We start from the raw sequence: 19,670 nt of genomic DNA, 5'->3' as shown, positions 1-19,670 counted from the left end.
TGAGGTTATCATTACGATTGCATCGATACGACTGCATCACCATGCTCTTGTGCTTCAAAATGGATGTCATTGTGACGTCCAACGTACAAGCCCTATACATCATAGGTCATTCAGAGTGTATAATAGACATTATTCCAGGTCGCTTTCGTTCCAGTGAATAACGTGTGGTAGTTTCTTCTTCTATCTAAAAACTAACAATTCTCTCTCTTCCTTAACATTAATTAGGAAGGATGGGCTTTTGGTAAATAAACATTCATGTTTTTTCTTATATGCAGTCACATATTTTACCACCCAACTCCTTCCAACTCTATTTTCTCACACTTTTTTTTATCCTCACCTGGTCTCCTTTTCTTCGTCTCTTTCTGCTTTCTCAGACGAGATGACGGCAGCCAACTCGTCGGGAGCACTTATTTAGGGTAAGGTGTCTCGCTCATCGCTCCTTGACACCCTGCAAGGAGGAGCCGAGGATTGAACTGGCAACCTTCCGGTTACAGGCCAACCCACTCCCATGTCTGAGCTAAGCCGACCCGTATGCAAAATGATACACTTTAACAGCACATACCATCTGTTTGTGAGATCAAAATCAACCGTTCACATTAGGCAATATGTATTTATATATTTATATGATGCATGTGCAATTATACTACATTTTGACAGCTGTTTGACAGTTGACTGGTATTTGTTTTTTTTTTGCACCTTTTATATCTGCCTCTCCTCGGATCCTGCCACCTCCAGCACACAGGATCATATTTCTAATATCCATTCACCAGCCCGCCACTTAAGTGGGCGCTCTTTGAATTGACTTAATTGACGTGCTTTAACAACAGTGCTGAAGTAATAGTTAGTCATTTCCCTCCAAAGGACACCCTTAGCCCGAAGGCTTAGTTGACTTTATCACCAGCAGGTCCCGGCATGGTGAAAGCATAGAACCGAAATGCCATCTTTGTTATCATGGCACCTAGCGTAAAGGTTACATTCCTGCCTGACCTTCAAGAACCGCGCCTATGATAAACGAAGACCAGGGAGGTACCGCACCTTTGGGAACTGTACTCTCTTCCCCGCAAGTGATTCTCATCATCAGCCTCCCTCTTTAAATAAGAGCTGTACATCCCCCATCTGCTCACACTTCTCCTGCTCTCTCCTGCTCTCTCTCCAGTTGTGGTCTTCAGCCAGAGCAGAAAACACAGCATTCCTTCTACCATGGCAGCCTGCTTCTCATCTCGCTCCAGGACCTCCTACGGCGGCTCCATGTCAGGAGGCTCTTTGATGGCTGGAATGGGATGCGGAGGAATGTCCATGGGCGGGAGGGCTGCCAGTGTCTACGGTGAAGCTGGGGGCTCCAGGGTGCGTGTCTCCTCCTCCTCCAGGTCCTTCTCGTCGGGTGGTGGCGGTTCTGCGTTCGGCATGGGTGGAGGATACTCGGGCAGCTTCAACGCCTCCGGGATGGACGACTGCGTCATGGGCAATGAGAAGTTCACCATGCAGAACCTCAACGACCGCCTGGCTACCTACCTGGTCAAGGTGCGCAGCCTGGAGTCGGCCAACGCTAGCCTGGAGATGAAGATCCGCCAGTTCCTGGAGAGCAAGACCGGGCCCGTCACCAAGGACCACAATTCTTTCTTCGCCACCATCTCTGAGTTGTTGGGCAAGGTGAGCCTTATCTTACTTACGCATTACTATTTGAATGGGCATGTCATGTTCTTGGGTTGTGAGTTTTTTCCCCCCCGGATAAGCACCATCCCCTGATACCAACTAAAGTAGCTTACTACATTAGTAGTTACTACATTAACATGGGGAGGTGTGGGGGGATATTTAAAGCCATGCATTTCTACATAAAGCTAGAGTAGGCAATTTTGGGAAGCTCGATTTCTTCTGCATTCGCCTTGGACCTAGAGATACCTCCCTTCCTCTCTCTATCTTTAGTGTTGTTAAGGTAGTTTGCATTTGCATTCCCACAGTAGCCACGAAGTCTGATACTAAGGCCATGCCAATCGACTTCTTTGTTGCGCGATTAATTTAACTGTCTTGCAGCCATGCTTGCAGACTTGCAGACATATCCATATGCGATTTCTGGAGAGTATCCAACTGAAAAAATCACACCCCTGACTCCATGCCTCCCACCAGAACCACTCCCCCAAATCTGGGGGAGGGGCAGTGAGTGAATGGGCAGAGTACACACAGGTAACCGGTTGGGTAGGGCAACTGGTAGGCCATCCAATCATTTCAATTGAGGGAATTAAATGATTTGACAGGCATATTACTGGCCTGTGACAGCCACAGATACTACTGTCAGGATGTAAAGGGAAATTCAACAAATAGGACAAAAAAATCGACTGTAGCTTTAATTTGGGCTATGAACATCTGTGCTTGTTCGTCTTCATTGTTTAGATCAGAGCTGCCAGCTTGGCCAATGGTTCTGTCCATCTCAGCATCGACAATGCCAGGCTAGCTGCAGAGGACTTCAAAATGAAGTGAGTACTACTCCTCCCTTACCCTAACCCATGGAGAAAAACAAATGGAGTCATCACACACTCATAGTATGACTACACTATCTTGTTTTATGTAAGGCGATCTATTTTATGTTTACCTTTTGGCTTTTTTAATATATATACATATCATATAAATGTAAAATGTGTATTTATTTATTTTCTCCAAAAAATACAAATGGTTATATATTTAGTGAATTCTACATTCACACATTACAAATCCATCTATTGAGCAATATATTACAACTTTAAAATGTGTATTGCTTTAACCACATGCTGGCTTTGTGCCTGCACAAGATGAGCGAAGAAAAGCTTTGGAGATGCTATTCTTACTTCTCTACTCATGTCACCCCCCCCCCCACACACACACACACACACACACACACACACACACACGCCTCCATGTATGCAGGTATGAAAACGAGCTGAATATGCGCATGTCGGTGGAGGCGGATATTGCCGGTCTGAGGAGGGTCTTGGATGAGTTGAGCATGGCCAAGACTGACCTGACCATGCAAGTGGAGGGCCTGAACGAGGAGCTCCTATACCTGCAGAGCAACCACAAGGAGGTGTGGTTCATAGTCTTTACATAAGCATGTGTGCACACACAAACACTGACACACACACATGCATGCATACAATCACATACACACACACCTGGATAAACACAACTTAATGAAACAATGTGTAATTATACACCAGAAGCCCTGATCTGTTAATGCTAAGGTTGCGATATATAATTATATTAATGGACATTGAAATGTTTATATTAAGATGAGAGATGTAACACATTTTATAGGGCATGTTTAGTAAAAGTGGTGGTTGAATCATTAGGTGGTGGTTCAAGAGCCAAGCAAGCTCCTGACCTGAGCAACACTATCAGGGGGAAAGTGGAGCAAGTAAAGAGTGATAAGAACCGAATAGTCTAACCAGTGTGCTGTTGCTTTGGGTCCCTCCAGGAGCTCATCGTGGCGCGCGCCCACATGGGGGGACAGGTACACGTTGAGGTGGACGCTGCGCCCCAGGAGGACCTCAGCAAGGTCCTGGCTGAGGTCAGGGAACACTACGAGGCCATGAACGCCAAGAGCCGCAAGGAGCTGGAGGCATGGTTCCACACCAAGGTAATGGGGTGGGGGGGGGGGGGTCCTGTGGTATTTATTGTTAGACGTAAGACCTTCTGCACTGAACTGTGCACACTGTGGTGGGAGTGCTTTGGGGAGATGGATGTGGGAGTATGTTTCAAGGGGCACATTGGATCACTTCGTGGGTCATTATATCACGTTATTCTTTGTCAGACCAACGTGCCATGATTCCAATGAAAACAATCAAAGACCTGCTTTTCAAATACAGAGAGAAATGTTGAAGCAAACCCTCTACTTTATAGGGGAATTTAAAAGCCAAGTCATCCAAATGTTTAGGGTTAAGTAAAACATTTTGAAGACTAAAACGATGTGTATCTGTGTGTGTGTCTGTTCTGAGCAGACAGAGACGCTGAACAAGGAGGTGATCACGCAGACCACCGTCCTGGAGTCCTCCAGGTCTGAGATCACAGAGGTGAAGCGCACCCTTCAGTCGCTGCAGATCGAGCTGCAGGCCGTGATGGGCATGGTGAGTGGAGGACCCTGGGGCCCAATGACTGCTGACCACCAAGAGGAGGGGCAGGGTAGTGTGTTTACGGCTAGACGTCGCTGTGGCGAGATGCATTCACTTAATGGACCCAATGGGACATAGGGAGATGTACAAATATATGGATCATGGATAATGATCTACTTTCCCCCATGTGGCTTAGTGTTAAAGGCACCTTTTGTTATTGTCAGAATCACACTTTCGAATCATTGAACAGAATCACACTTTGGAATCATTTGGTTCAAATGTTTTAAGTAAAAAAAAAATCAAAAGCACACATTTTATATGTATACATATATATATGTATATATATAACCCTTTATATATTTACATACATACATATATACACGCACACACACACAACACAACAATTCTCAGAGAAGGCTTCCATAAAAAGTGCTAGTGAAGATGTGAGGTGTTCCTCTCCCCCTACCAGAAATCTTCTTTGGAGAGCAATCTGGCGGAGATCCAGGGCCGCTACAGCATGCAGCTCTCAGGCTTCCAGTTCCAGGTAATGCCACCGTTCGTTCTCCTGGTGATGCCTTATACTCCCCTTCCCCTCTTTATTCTCCTCATTCTATGCCCTCTCCTCCCTTAAATCTCCTTTCACAACATGTCACAACTTGATGTAAAACGCAGCCCTTAAACTTGACAATCTGGATTAGAGCGCTATCTGGAGGCCAATCTTAACCCTCTCTTTCTGCAACGATTATTCAGTAAAAGGGTGGTTGGTAGAACAACCTGAACATTGACTGTAAGATCTTCAGATGACCTCTGAAAGCCTTAAAATGGTCAAGTTGCATGTAAGCACGATCTACGAATACACACGCCACCGTTAATTAGAAACGTGCCAAAGACGCCCAAGAAGCACAACCAAGCAAGCATTGAAACATGGCTATTTAAATGCACAGCTCAAAGACACAACGCCTAAATACTATGGGTGGATGCAGGGCCGTAGCACCAATTTCTGGGCCCTGTAAAGATTAGTTTTTTCATTCCATGGGCGCCCCTCTGCCTTTGTAACTTATACCCGCAGTCCGGCGGCCCTGGATGGATGATCACTCGCCCCAAACATCGATTGGTTGACCCCCTTTTCTCCTCTTCATTTGAATCATCAACCAGGTGACCAGCCTGGAGGAGCAGCTGATGGGACTCAGAGCTGACCTCGAGCGCCAGGGACAGGAGTACCAGATGCTGCTGGACATCAAGACCAGACTGGAGATGGAGATCGCTGAGTACAGGAGGCTTCTGGACGGAGAGGGCAGCAGCATGAGGTTAGTACCTGCAGTACCGGAGATGGGTTGAAAAATACAGGGGAATATATAGAAACAAATTACAAATACATAGCACACTAAAATAAAAAGAAAGGAAATGTGACAAAGAGTGGGACTCGATGAGGAGATAACATTTAAAGTACTTTAAACAGTATGAAACTAATAAGGGAAGAATTCATGTGAAGAATTATATACAGTATGTACCATTTAATTGATTCATTGAGGTATGCGGTTCAACTCGTAGCTCAATCTATCCTTGTGTACGCTTTATCTCTGCCAAGAACGCGTCTTGCTCTCATGGTACCTTTTCGATTGATCTAAGTTGGTCTAAGTTACGTAACGTAATTAACAGTGCACCAGTTCAGCTAAATCTCTCCTTTGGAATTATTTACGTCAATCTTAATCCCAGGCTTCAATCATTGTTCGATGAACTCTATGTTGCTTCTGTTTTGCAGCAGTAGAACCTCCTCTTCCTCGGTAACCAGCCGAACCAAGACGGTGGTGGTGGAAGAAATGGTGGTGGATGGAAAGGTGGTGTCATCCACAAGCTCATCATCCACGTCCCGCGGCCTGGTCCGCTGACGAGATCCCCGCGTCATGTTTTTCAAGAGCCCCACCCAATGAAGCATAAGAACCTCTTCATCCTCATCTTCAAACCACCTATCCGGGGTCGGGTCTCAAATAAAATTTGAATCCAAACTACAATCACCATGTGTGTGACTATGACTTTCAACATTCAACATTATTCATTGGTACATGTCATATACAAGTAGGTGGCAGTACAAGGCATCGGTTCTGGCTCCTTTGCCTAGCAGCAGCAAATCAGTTATACGTTTACATAAAACACACTATATAAAAAGGTACTATAATTATATATAATTATATAAACAAATGTTCATGAAAGTGTAAGCAATTAGTTATCGATGTTTACTCGGCATGAAGTCAAATGCATCTTTTGTGTTTAACTTCAAGTGTTCTAGTTCATACTTGCAGAATAGCAATGGCCAAACATTGGTTTAAAAAGAAAAAAACTACTACTGAGTTAGTCACAATAGAATGAGCAAGAACCTTCACATTCCTTCTTAAAGTCACGGGCTGTGTGTCTGTGCATGCACGTGTGATCTGCAAACGGAGTTCAAGTTAGGTCAACGTGGACACGTTGGGAGGCAAAGTGGTCTTGTGGTTAGTGTGTTTGACTCCCTAACCGAAGGGGACGGGATCACACCCCTTCTGCAGTCTACCTACAGTAAAGGTCCCTTGAATAAGACGTCTACCATGTCTGCTTCCAGATGAGGCGCTTCTGAGTAAAATAGACTCAGTCTATGTTTTTTTTTATAAAAGGCAAAAGACAGAAAAGCGAAGTGCACTGTCAAAATGTTTTACGGCATTATAAATCTGCGCATACAGCTAGAGGGGGTTGAACTATTCCCCTTACGCTGCGTGTTAATACGTGACTGTTGCAGCTTGGCAGCTCTCCGTTGATTTCTCTCCACTCTATCTTCCCAGCATTTCATGATACCACTCTTTAGCGTCTGCGGCATCTAGGCTGTGTTTCAACTCATCAGAGCTTACATGGCTGAGTAGGGGGGGGGGTTCACCTGCCCACGGGGAGAGTCACTGCCTCTCAAGAGGACATACCTGCACACACCCATAAAGACACACCCATAAACACACAGACACACACACACACACACACACACACACACACACACACACACACACACACACACACACACACACACACACACACACACACACACACACACACACTTATACAGCCACACCCACACAAAGACATGCTAGTACAAAGTGAGGCATGTATGAACACTCACAGGCACAAAAACACGCACACACACACACACAAACACAGAACCACACACACACACAGACACACACACACACACACACACACATGCAAAGCATGGATGCCCACATACTAGTGTATACACACACACAGGCATAAATGCATGCACACAGAATTCACCCGAATAGAATATTGCATTGGAAAGGTGAAATTAAATAAATGTTAAATAACTAATTCTGATGTAAATATGTTGTTGTATGCCTTTGCAACTTGTGTTCAATGCATGTTTTTTGTAAGTAGCCAAAACAGCATTGAGTTCAATGGTTCACTTAATGGTGAACCCTCGCGGCCTGCCATTTATTATTGGATACTTTCTTTTCTTCCACTATACTACACGTTACAACACATGCCTAGCCTAGCAGGCATGTACAGTACGTTCGCTCAACTTTGAGGCCTTCACCACATAGTCAAGTGGCCTTTCAGCCATGATTCACACCTAAATGCTACAGGTTGTTCCCTCCCCCTTCCATCCCACTTGACTGTCTTTCCAACAAAGGCACACATTCCAATCAAATAATATACTGTTTCACCTCTTGATGTAAATCGTTTTTTTTAACAGCATTGTAAAGCTGCTGTAGCTGCAGTTATGTGTTGCCAACACTGGAAATGGTAAGGTTTCCCGTTCATGAATATATTGAAATATATAGGATATATATAGGAAATATATATTGCGTTTATATATGCACACACAGGCACACACAGGTCTATTTCTGATGTGCACCGACATTTGTGCACCTATGCACACACACACATGCACACACCCATTCACGCACGCAAGGTGCACTGACATTCGTACATGCACACACACAAACACGCGCACACACAAAGACAAAAACACCCATTCACACATACACAGACAAACACACACCCAATTTACGCAGGAATGGTGCATCGACATTCATACGTGCACACACACAAACACACACGCCCATTTACGCACACACACACACACTCATTCACGCACAAACACACATTCATGTACACACACACACACACACACACACACACACACATGCACCCGAGCATCTGGCAGTGATCACCCACAGGGCTTTGTCTTTCAGTGCCCTCTTGACAGCCTCTCAATGCAACCTCACAAAAAGCCACTTGTTTAAGATAGAGACAAGGACACATTTCACATGCTTAGATCATAGGGTAATCTTGGCAGCAGGTTTTATTTTGCCAGGGGGCTGTTCTCATGCCTCTCCGGGTTTCACACTCAGAAGAGGGACGCGCTCCCTGCTAAGACATGTTGAATCCCCTGTCAATCACTTCACCCGGAGGAAAGAAAAAAAAGGAGATAAATGAGTTTATATTGAAAGAGCCAACGCCCACCTCACATACTGCTCCCCCCTCACCCCTCCCTGATCATCGCCAATAAAAGGAGAAGACTCTACCCTCAACGCCAACTCTCTCTCTCTCCTCTACCCACCTCTCCGGTCAGAGCAGACAGAAGGGCACACAGCCTCCACCTGTATCTCCACCTCCACCTCCTTTTTCTCTCATCATGAACCTCAGTCGAATGTCCATGTCGGGAGGAGCCTCGGGACGCAGCATGTACGGCGGGGCGGGAGATGTCCGCATCTCGAGCGTATCCCGTTCATTCTCCTCCGGCGGTGGTGGCGGCGGCGGTAGCTCCTTTTCCTCATATGGAGGAGGTGGCGGAGGTGGCGGAGGCTTCGGCGGTGGCGGCGGTTTCGGAGGTGGCGGTGGCGGCGGGTTTGGCGGTGGCTATGGCGGTGGCTACGGCGGTGGCGCCGGGTTCGGCGGTGGCGGTGGCGGTGGCGGTGGAGGTTTCGGCGGTGGGGACGATAGCGTCATGGGCAACGAGAAGGGCACCATGCAGAACCTGAACGACCGCCTGGCCACCTACCTGAAGAAGGTGTCCGACCTGCAGCAGGCCAACTCTGAGCTGGAGCTGAAGATCCACGGCTTCGTGGACAGCAAGTCCGGTCCCACCACCCGGGACTACAGTGCCTTCTTCGTCATCATCAAGGAACTGCAAGACAAGGTGAGGAAGGGGAAGGGAGAGAGAGAGAGAAAAAAAGAGAGGAGAGAGAGAGAGCGAAAGTGAGAGAGAGAGAGCAATAGATAGTGAGAGAGAGGGATAGGGAGAAAGAGAGATAGAGTGAGCAAACGAGAGGGAGAGAAAGCGAGAGAGAGTGAGAGAAAGCGAGAGAGAGAGAGAGAGAGAGAGTGAGAAAGAGAGCAAGGAAGAGAAAGGGAGCAAAAGCGAGAGCGAGAGAAAGAGAGAGAAAGAGAGCAAGGAAGAGAGAGGGAGCAAAAGCGAGAGCGAGAGAGAGAGAGAGAGCGAGAGCGAGAGAGAGGTCAGTTGTTGTAGGCAGCTGGAGCTTAGCTCCGTATGAGATTGATAGATGAAGATGGAGGATGAAGACTCCTGCTTTGGTTGAACATATTGTAGTAGCTTTGCTCAGAACAATTAATAACTTCTAAAATATAACAAATTGCTCAAATGTAATGCAAAAATGTAGCTAAACCATAGGCTAGTTGAATGTAAAACATAACACAACATGCATCCCAATGCAAGCAGCGTACAATAAGTTGCTTTTCATTGTTGGTAGTGTACAAATAACATTACATTTATATGGCGGCACTTCTATCCTAAGCGACAATAAGTGCATTCGACTATGAAAATACAACCCAGAAATTGCAAGAATCATGCAGTTACATTAGAATTCATAAAATAAGCTAATAAATAGTGTTTGTGTTGTCACAGATCTTGGATGCCATCACCGCGAGAGCCACAGTCATCCTTAGCCTTGACAACGCCAAGCTGGCCGCCGACGACTTCAGGGTCAAGTAAGTCATTTATCATTTACCTGGCACTTTCTTTTCAACTTTGGGACGCTTTTGTAGCCGTAGTTTGGTTTGTGGTAAATATTTGTATATGCCTATACAACTATAGCGATACAATATGAACTAAACTGAACAATAGAGGGATGCTCAAAGTCAAATGAAACATTGAGCCCTACCTAGGCTCGAGGCGTAAAATATTTCAAAAGGGTGTGTCTGTCAAAAAGTATACAGATTGGTTTCATAAGTTTCCTACCTGCGGTATAGCCCCCCCTGCTGGCCTCACGTCATGATACAAAAAGAGCATGTCGGATCATTGTAAAGGCTGAAAGGGTATTCGCCTCAGAAATGAAAAAAAAACACACATCCACACATTTCCTCTTCCCATGTCTTCCCAGATATGAGAATGAACTGGGAATGCGTCAATCGGTGGAGGCAGACATCGCTGGTCTGAGGATGCTGATGAACGAGCTGGGCATGGCCAAGACGGACCTCACTATGCAGATAGAGAGTCTGACGGAGGAGCTTGCCTACATGAAGAAGAACCACGAGGAGGTCTGAGCCTCAGATCAAGCGTAGTCCCTGGCTCCCTTAAACCCAGAGCAATGTTTATGAAAGGCTGTTCATCAGCAGCTTTGAGTTAAAGCTACAGGGGCATTCTTTCTAACACCAAACCTTCTCCTCCTTCTCCTCCTCCTCCTCCAGGACCTCCTGTCAGCACGTGCCCAGATGAGTGGGCAGGTGAACGTTGAGGTGAACGCCGCGCCCCAGGTCGACCTGACCGCCATCCTGGACGATCTCAGAGAGCAGTACGAGGCGTCGGCCGCGAAGAGCAGGAAGGAACTGGAGGCTTGGTTCCAGGCCAAGGTACACACCCAAATCCCTATCCAATCACAAAGGTCGAAAGAAAAGAGTCCAAATAGTCAACACATGATTCAAATCTGATCGACAAATCATTGGCACGGCAACTCTTAACCCTCTCCTCCTTTTCCCTTTTATCCCTCTTCCTCATCTCGATCCTCTCCCCGGTTCTTATTCCCTCTCTTCTTTCCCTCCATCTTCTTGCCTCCACCTGTGTCTCTTCCGTTCCTTGACCTCTTTGGTGCCCCCATGCAGAGCGAAGCCATCAATGTGGAGGTAGCAGAAGCTGAAATGACCGTGAAGACCACCAGCTCAGAGATGAAGGACGTAAAGAGCAGTCTGCAGGCTCTGGAGATTGAGCTCCAGTCACAGCTCAGCATGGTGAGAACTCGGATCAATTGGTTTGTAATGTACATTGGCGCCGCCAACTGCCAATGCGCATTGGGCAGAAACCTTGTGGCTATAGGAAGCATAGTAGTCTGTTGAAGAGCTTCAAAGCAGGGGCATGGTCACAAAGGGGCTGTTTTTGGCGCATGCCCCCTCCCCAAAACATAATTAGGTTGATCATCACTATTAAATCACAGTTAAAGGATTTTAACCTCAATCTTTGTCATTGTTGTACGTATTCTCTGCGCCACTCTGCCACAGTAGTGTTACCGTGTGGTGCCCACTGCTTCAAGGACCCTTATTTTACCACCAGGTGTGATGTTGACTTACAATTGCAATTTCAAATTGTGCATTATAATGAGGATGTGTGCCCAGCTGTACCAGGATAATGGCTTATCAGCATACCACATCATGGTGGTAAAATAGGGTCTAATGTGAGTTTCTACCGGCTCCTTCCATCCCCAATCTAATCTCCATGTTCTTGCAGAAAGCATCTCTGGAAGCATCTCTGGCAGACGTCCAGAACCGTTACGGCATGCGACTGGCCGGCTACCAGAACCAGGTGAGCACAAAGCATCTGATCATTACCAGCATGCATATCGAGTCGACACTTTAGTCACAAAAAGAGCAGCTAACAGCAAATTTGGCCACTATTCCGGCGGCACGCAGATGTAATACAAAGGTAAATATCAGCATAAGGGTTAGGGTTAGTTAATCAATCATGCCTCGATGGATGTCCCAAGTCCCAACACACAATGAAAACCGCCTCCACACTTTCTGTCCGACCTTCAGGTGACCAGCATGGAAGAACAGCTGGTGCAGCTCAGAGGTGACCTGGAGCGCCAGGGGCAGGAGTACCAGATGCTGCTGGATATCAAGAGCAGACTGGAGATGGAGATCGCCGAGTACAGGAGGCTTCTGGACGGAGAGGGCGGCATGGGGTAAGCAGCACAAATCACAATGTTGGCTGAACAATGACACACACACACACACACACACACACGCACACACACACACACAAATGCAGCCAGTCCAAAGTCAGTTAGCTAGTGTCCTTCAGCTTGGACATGTATCTGATGCATCCCGATGGCTTCATCCCTTCAAGCATGAGCAAATCATCGTCCTCAATGTCCTCCTCCTCCGGGGGAATGTCCTCCTCCTCCTCCTCCTCCAAGACGACCACCGTGGTGAAGATCATCGAGGAGGTGGTCGGATAAACCGTTGGCCTCAGCAATCGGAGAAGACTGGGAGTCACATCTCGTCCAACAACACCCACCCCCCCCCCCCCTCCCTTTCTCTATCTACTCATGGATCTCTTTACTACTGTCTGTCAGATTCAACAGATTATTACCTTGTGCTTCCTTCACACTGAAACACCTTCAATTGGGGCAACATGTCTACTACGTGATAACCTCTGTCTGGTAGATGGTTGGAAAAAATAAAGCAAACTATAAGCAATTCCTTGATATTGTGTTTTTATGTGTGTTGGTGTCAATGTACATGCAAGAACTGTCCGTAGGGGAACAGTGGTGTTCAGAGCTCAAATGAAAGTCCACATGAATTAAGGAGTTAGATTCGTTTTTTTCCACCCACTCCATAATCAGTCATAATGAGCATAACAGCAATAATATGACCACAGCCACATCCACAATTAACAGATTGGCCAATAGTTCAACGAGGTCACAGGCTTGTTTATATCCGTTAACACTTCAAACAGGTAGTTCGACGCCATGGATAAAGTGTTGACAAGAGTTGACAACCAAAGCCTAGAAAATCCTTTAAGACTCCATGATGCTACCACCAGTTTATGCTCCAAAGTTCACAGAAGGGATACCAAAAAAATAATAAAACAAGATTCCAGCTTCTGAAACACGCCTTCTCGAAGCAGTTGCACAAACATGCCGCACAAAACCAAACATTAAAAGCAGAAAGCATATTTCATTAGTTTCTTTAATAATTCTTTCAAGTACATGATACTGCTGTTCATTTATTTTTTTAGAAATTAAAAATGTTTACAATAGATCTTTTTTAATCTTTTTTTTAACACAGTGAGCGATCGCTGGACAGGTATTGGAGTCCAGTTGGTCTGGTGAGTACCCTGTACTCGCGTAGCAGTGGGTTAAGGCCGAAATTACACTTCTGCATCATGAAGGAACCATTACTGGGTCTCTCTGCCCGTATCTACACTTCGTCTGTAATCCTGAGTGTAGTCTGGCACGGTAAACAGCGCCCTCTGTGGGCTATGCAGGCAAACCCCAAGCCGGCTGTTCGACAGAAGTATAACATGGTCTTTACGTTCATGGGTTACAGTGAATTGATTAATTATGTACTTGGTATCGTTAATCCGCACTGACGACCTAGAAAACGGTAATAACAAGACTACTGGAATGATGTCAAGTAATGGGGGTCTGCTGTTCCTCTTGCTCAAGTTTAACCATTTACACGTAAATTCATTGTGCACCAGTATTACATTTTTTTTACCCCGGAGCAAAACTGAAAATGCATACATTTAAAAATGTACATTTAAAACTTTTGACGTTGCAGTCAAAAAACAGCATCATAATTTAATATAGTTTAAAAAAAAATCATATATATATATATATATATATATATATATATATATATATATATATATATATATATATATATATATATATATATATATATATATATATAGCCCAACAGGCAGACCTTTTGTACTTCCTAATTATTCACCAAGAAAAAGGACAAAATCGAATTAAATTTTCAGAGGAAACATCTAAACTCCTTGGCGTAATTATTTAGTTTGGAATACTAAAATAACTTCACATCCAACCAAAGTATTTTTAGCTTATGTATTAAAATGTAATGGCATCACATCACGTAAAAAAAAAGTTCTGATCTGTCGTCAGCAAATACCCATCGTGGTCAGTAAAAACACTGGCATTTTGTACTGGCAAGTACTGAAAAATAAGTACTTATTTATACTTTGGCCCTCAGTATGGCATAGTACACAGAATAAAGTACTCATAATAATAAATGCTATTGACAAGTACACAAGTACTCACAGTTTGGTCTGCTAAAGGTTGGTACTGCGTATTGAAAAGTACAAAAACAAGTACTGTAAATTGGTCATCAAACCACTTGGTGCTTGGTATTGGTAAGTACTTACAGGAAAAGAAAAATAAGTACCCATACTTGGTCCTATAAAAAGATGATTTAGGGTTCACCTCTATACTTGATATAGTACGGACAAACCATTAACACAAAATCAACAAGGCCCTTAGTAAACCACACACACACACACACACACACACACACACACACACACACACACACACACACACACACACACACACACACACACACACACACACACACACACACACACACACACAGAGAAAGAAAAGCACAACGGTATGAACATTTGAAAACAAAATAAGGAACAAAACACACATATATATATATCTATATATGCATTATATAAAAAAGGAATAATACTTTTCCCCCCCCTACCCATGACATTAAATGGTGTATAAACTGTTTTGTTTTAGCTACTGTCATTTCCCAGAGTGCTGCTTCATTGCTGTTGGTGCTTCCCGTGTCGGAGCGCTCCCGCTTGTGGATCTGCTCGTGTGCTTTGAGGTGGCCGGACTGGCTGAACGTCTTACCGCACTGGGGACAGGCGAAGGGCCGCTCCCCGGTGTGGATCTGCTGGTGGGCCTTCAGGTGCCCCAGGCGCCCAAAGCTCTTGCCGCACTGGGTGCACCCGAACGGTCGCTCCCCGGAGTGGATCTTCTCGTGGGTTTTGAGCACACCCGAGTTGCTGAAAGTCTTGCCGCACTGCGAGCAGCTGAAAGGCTTCTCGCCGGCGTGGATCTGCAGGTGGTTGCGGTAGCTCATCTCCTTGGTGAAGCTCTTGCCGCAGTGCTGGCAGCAGTAGGGTCGCTCGCCCGTGTGGCTGAGCTGGTGGGCCTTCAGCTCCTTGGACTGGCCGAAGCTCTTGCCGCAGGTGCCGCAGCTGAACGGCCGCTCGCCCGTGTGCAGACGCTGGTGCGAGCGCAGGTCGTCCGCCTTGGTGAAGCCCTTGGGGCAGTGGGCACACACGTAGGGCTTCTGGCCCGTGTGGATCAGCTGGTGGCGCTTCAGGTTGCCCGCCTGGCCGAAGCTTTTGCCGCACTGCGAGCAGGCGTAGGGCCGCTCGCCCGTGTGGATGCGCTGGTGGGTCTTCAGGTTGCCCAGCGTGCTGAAGTTCTTGCCGCACTGCGGGCACGAGAAGGGCTTCTCGCCCTGCATGTTGCGGGGCTTACGTGAGGCGAGGCTCTGGCCTTTGCATCCGCCGGCTGACGCTTTGCCCCCCTCCCCGGTCAGGAGGCCGTACACGCCGTCGCCAGACTCGGGCTCGACCTTCACCACGCCGTCCATGAGCATGGGGTCCGGTCGCAGTTTGTTGAGCTCGTCACGGAGCTCGGCCATGTGGATCGACTCCAGCGTGTTGGGGTGGTGGAGGTGGTGGTGGTGGTGCAGGTCGGGCCGCTGGAGGTGGCTGGACATGAAGTTGTGTTCGGGGTAATCTGGTTTCAGGGAGCCCAGTTCGGTGGTGTAGTAGCAGTGCAGATCCACGTGGTGGTCCGACTTGATGTACTCCAGAGTGTCGGACACCTTTACAAAGAATAGAAAAGGTAGAGGTCAGCTATCAGGGTTAAGCAGACGCTAACGTTTCAGCTGTACGGCAACGGATGTGGCACACGAAGGCACAATCGAATGCCAGATGCTTTGCACTGCATAAAAACGATTGAACTGTGAGGAAACCTGCCAGGAAAGCTTGGCTGCCTTCAGTCGAAAAGAGAAAACATCCAAACTATTGGTAAGTTGGGGGCCAATAAAAAACGAAAGCAGCGGCCCAGCAGCAACTCCTAATGCAACTCTGAACTGATCCATAGTGTAGTCCCTGAATAAACAACGCCTGTGTTCTTAACTGATGGAACGCTTTAACTGTTTTTGAAAAACTTTCGGAACCAACATTCTATGCAGCACTGAGAAAAGGCAGATAACATGGGCTGATAATAAGAATTACATATTGTAATAATGATGGCATATTTACTCATACAATCTACTAGCAAAAGAGTAGAGACACCACCAGTCACAAATGGAAATTAGTCTGTTTAAAATGTTCTGAATAAATAGAGCCACCAAAGCAACAATGGATATACACGCAGTATACACCAATTTTTCCAATCCCAGATTAATAAAGAACCCTCTTATCCTATCTCAGGGAAATTCATGAATGAGGCATTCAACCCCCAAAATTAAGAATCCTATAATATTGTGGTTTGAGTGTATTATATTATAGTTAGGAAGCAGGCAGTTCCAGTGGGTTTTGTGTGAATTACAGTTGACCAAAAGCCTTTGCTACTCAAAGACGTGCTCTAGAGAAAACTCCCATCATGAATATACAGTATGGTGATACCTGGGAAATGTAGTCAAACACCAGGATGGGCTCGTATTGGGACTTGTAGTCCAGTTCGGTGACATCAGCGTTGTGGAACGGTCCCAGGTTGTTGCTGCCGTGGTGCTCAGACCTGATGTAGTCCAGGCCACTGATCTCCATCTTGATCTGATCCTGGCCCAGCTCGGCGGTGGATAGTGGCTGGATCTCCGACAGGTCCACCGTCTGGATGGGCTCCAGATCGGGGTCCTCGGGCTCGCTCTTGATGCAGGGCAACATCACTAGGGGCTCGGCTATGTCGGCCCCCAGGGAGCTGAGGGTGGGCGTGGGGCAGGCCGACGAGAGGAGGACCAGCGAGGCGGGCGAGTCTGAGCCAAGAGAACCTGGAGAGCCACACTCCGAGGACATGGAATGAGCCAGGCTCAGGCTCATGCACTCTGCCTCCAACGCCGTCATGGTGAGGGGGAAAAGCTGCCTTCCAAAGTCGTCCCACTCTTCCACTCCTCCTGGTACTGATCCCAGCACCGTTCTTCCACTCTCCGTCACTTAACGTGTTGCGGCGCACAAGACGCACTTGATCCCCCCCCGAATCGGTTCTTCTCCCTTGCCGCCGAATTCTTCTTCCGCCTTGTCCAACCTCCTGCGTGTTTCTCAAAATCTACCGGTCAATGGAGGAGGTAGAATGGAATACTGGCACACCTGGTTGGTTCCCTGAAAACATATAATGAGCCACAGTGGGGGCCCCTACATCTCCTGCTGGTGTGACCAGCCAGTTGCCTGGGAATCATCTGGGGAAAAGAGAACAGACAAAGAAATGTGTTACGAAGGAAGAACATCCTAGTGTTAATATCGAGGTTATAACAGTTACTCGATATTGCTGTCGAGAGCAGACTTATAGGTTTTATTGTTACACTAACGCAGTTACGAAGAGGTAATCTCAGTTCAACTAAAGATCATTGCTGTGAACGGTGGATGATGAGCTTCAGAGGCCGCATTATATTAGAAAATGAGAAGTTATGTCATTATTACATGCTATTGAAGAAGTTCATTTAATAATTACTATTAGGCTTATTAGGTCAATGAAATGGTTAAAGTTTTAACATGAATTGGCCAAGCAACACAAAACTAAATTGCGAGGAAAAAGGTCAACAAACCGAAGGGGCAAGGTATATTGAAATGATGAGTACGTATTTCGATGTGATACGAACGAATCGGTGTTCATTACTTAATTAATCAGTTATACATATTGTTTTATTAAGAAAAACCACATGTATATAAGATGATATTACAAGTTGATGCGCTCCCTTATGCATAAAACCTGGTCAACTCCGGTCACGGCGAAATGGCCTATGCTGTATGCACACACGGAAAGTTTGCAGGAAGCTCTGCAACACTTGCCACAAGTTACACCTAAGAAAGTTCAATCTTTCAAGATGAGCGGAGGGACAATATCAACAATCGGTTTTAAAACACAGGGCTTTATTATAGCCATGTCTTGAAACGGATACAAAAGGGGGGAGTTAGTTCGCCTACCTGTCGGATCTAACGCTATCCAGGTAGCGATCTAACCTCGCCACGCAACCTACACACTAGCTACTACTAGTTGGCTCAGAAGATTCTGGCGGTGATTTTTTTTCCTGTTCAAATTGTGTATCGTGTCTGTACAATCTGACTATTAATGCGGTTTGGACACTGAAAACAATGACACACGGCCAATACCGCACTGGGCGGTAAACAAAAATAGTAAACAACGTGCAAAATAGATACATTAGTCCCAGCGTTTGTAGTATACAAAGACAGGGCAAGGTGCCATGTCTAGCTAGCTGGGCTAACCAGTGGCCATTTTGTTGTCTACTACTGCCGTCGATTTCTGCTTGGGAGCTAGGATAGCTAGTGTTAGCTTGCCAGCTAACGCTCCGCTATCGCTCAGTGGCATACTGGGGAACCGTGGAAAGTGAGAGTGAAGCGTGAAAGCCACAAAACGAGCTGGGGGGGGGGGGGGGAGAGAAACACAATCTCCTAACCTTGATTCGGCGTGTGCTTTGGATAGTGGAGCCCGTGGCACGGCCTCTGATTAAAGACAAAGTGTGTCACATAGTGAAAAACCCTGGCTGCCGGGGGGGGGGGGGATGCATTCACCAAGATTGTCAGAAAGAGGAAAAAAAGAAAATCTAAGCACGCCAGTCTCACTGCTGCCATGTTGAAAAACATCACATGCCTGCAGAAATATAGAGGGTTTACCTGCCGTCTGCTCGCTTCATGGTTCTTTATGTTGTGACAGCGCCACAATCGCCTGACTTTTAACTCCACCACCGGACCCGCCACGTCCACCTCCGGAGCACTACCCTTCTGCCTCTCTTTCTTCTCTTCTCTCCTCCTCCCTCTATCATTGACTAATTCCGCTCCACTCTCACCGACTCCCTCCCTCGGTCCCTTCTCATTTCTTTCCCTTCTCTGTTTCTGCTTCTGTACTTCCGTCCTTCGTTTGGTGGACGGGTTTGATTGTCAGTGTGCGTGCACGCCCTCATCCTCCGCACCGATTCGCATAACCCGGGCGACTAGTAATAACCGAATCGGTCGTTTATGCAGGCACGCGCTTGCTGTATTGTTGTGAGCACCGTCCTCCCGTTCCTCTTCATGCGCCCCGGTGTCATAAATCAAAGCAACTATTGTCGCGCAGCAGCAGGCTGCCCGCTGGGAGCGGGATGGGAATCCAAGCGGAACGTATTGTGTGTGATAATGGCACGGGGTCACCGCGGTCAATAAGCATTAAGGCGTTTTATTCTTCACAAAATAACTCCGTTACAATGCCAGTTAATTAACTTAACTACAATGGGAGATGAGACCTACGCCTTCGCCACATTGACATTAATCGGTACAGACAAGTCAAAATAGGATAGGATAGGAATCAGTGAGTGGAAATTTAAAACCAA

The 19,670-nt window shown here is 46.4% G+C and overlaps 3 protein-coding genes across 5 annotated transcripts; 2 read left to right on the top strand and 1 right to left on the bottom strand.

Moving 5' to 3' along the window:
* The first annotated feature begins 1,027 nt into the window (after window positions 1–1,027).
* Window positions 1,028–6,091, top strand: LOC115534837 (keratin, type I cytoskeletal 13). Its single transcript, XM_030346121.1, has 8 exons — window positions 1,028–1,650; window positions 2,389–2,471; window positions 2,899–3,055; window positions 3,446–3,607; window positions 3,969–4,094; window positions 4,549–4,623; window positions 5,235–5,386; window positions 5,842–6,091. The coding sequence occupies exons 1-8, from the start codon at window positions 1,201–1,203 to the stop codon at window positions 5,966–5,968; spliced, it is 1,332 nt and encodes a 443-aa protein (XP_030201981.1). The 5' UTR covers window positions 1,028–1,200; the 3' UTR covers window positions 5,969–6,091.
* Window positions 6,092–8,609: 2,518 nt separating this feature from the next.
* LOC115534825 (keratin, type I cytoskeletal 13) lies at window positions 8,610–12,767 on the top strand. The gene is made up of 8 exons (XM_030346111.1): window positions 8,610–9,258; window positions 9,985–10,067; window positions 10,460–10,616; window positions 10,767–10,928; window positions 11,178–11,303; window positions 11,797–11,871; window positions 12,102–12,250; window positions 12,415–12,767. Exons 1-8 carry the CDS (start codon window positions 8,755–8,757, stop codon window positions 12,524–12,526), a joined length of 1,368 nt encoding a protein of 455 aa, XP_030201971.1. The 5' UTR covers window positions 8,610–8,754; the 3' UTR covers window positions 12,527–12,767.
* A 1,362-nt stretch (window positions 12,768–14,129) lies between these two features.
* On the bottom strand, window positions 14,130–19,412 carry si:dkeyp-113d7.1 (COG5048 and zf-H2C2_2 domain-containing protein). 3 transcript variants are annotated; one of them, XM_030346079.1, is made up of 4 exons: window positions 18,979–19,412; window positions 18,762–18,807; window positions 16,759–17,525; window positions 14,130–15,950 (listed from the first exon to the last, which is right to left on the bottom strand). In XM_030346079.1, the coding sequence occupies exons 3-4, from the start codon at window positions 17,191–17,193 to the stop codon at window positions 14,757–14,759; spliced, it is 1,629 nt and encodes a 542-aa protein (XP_030201939.1). In that variant the 5' UTR covers window positions 17,194–17,525; window positions 18,762–18,807; window positions 18,979–19,412; the 3' UTR covers window positions 14,130–14,756. The 3 variants fall into 3 exon arrangements, with proteins under 3 accessions (XP_030201939.1, XP_030201930.1, XP_030201948.1); XM_030346070.1 differs by lacking the exon at window positions 18,762–18,807 and having other exon boundaries at window positions 18,979–19,404; XM_030346088.1 differs by lacking the exons at window positions 18,762–18,807; window positions 18,979–19,412 and adding an exon at window positions 18,271–18,583.
* Window positions 19,413–19,670: the final 258 nt, after the last annotated feature.

This window comes from Gadus morhua, chromosome 2 (genome assembly GCF_902167405.1).
Source record: "Gadus morhua chromosome 2, gadMor3.0, whole genome shotgun sequence".
NCBI classification, from domain to species: domain Eukaryota; kingdom Metazoa; phylum Chordata; class Actinopteri; order Gadiformes; family Gadidae; genus Gadus; species Gadus morhua.
The sequence above is the reverse complement of the archived record's forward strand: the minus strand, read 5'-3'. Positions and strand labels throughout refer to the sequence as shown.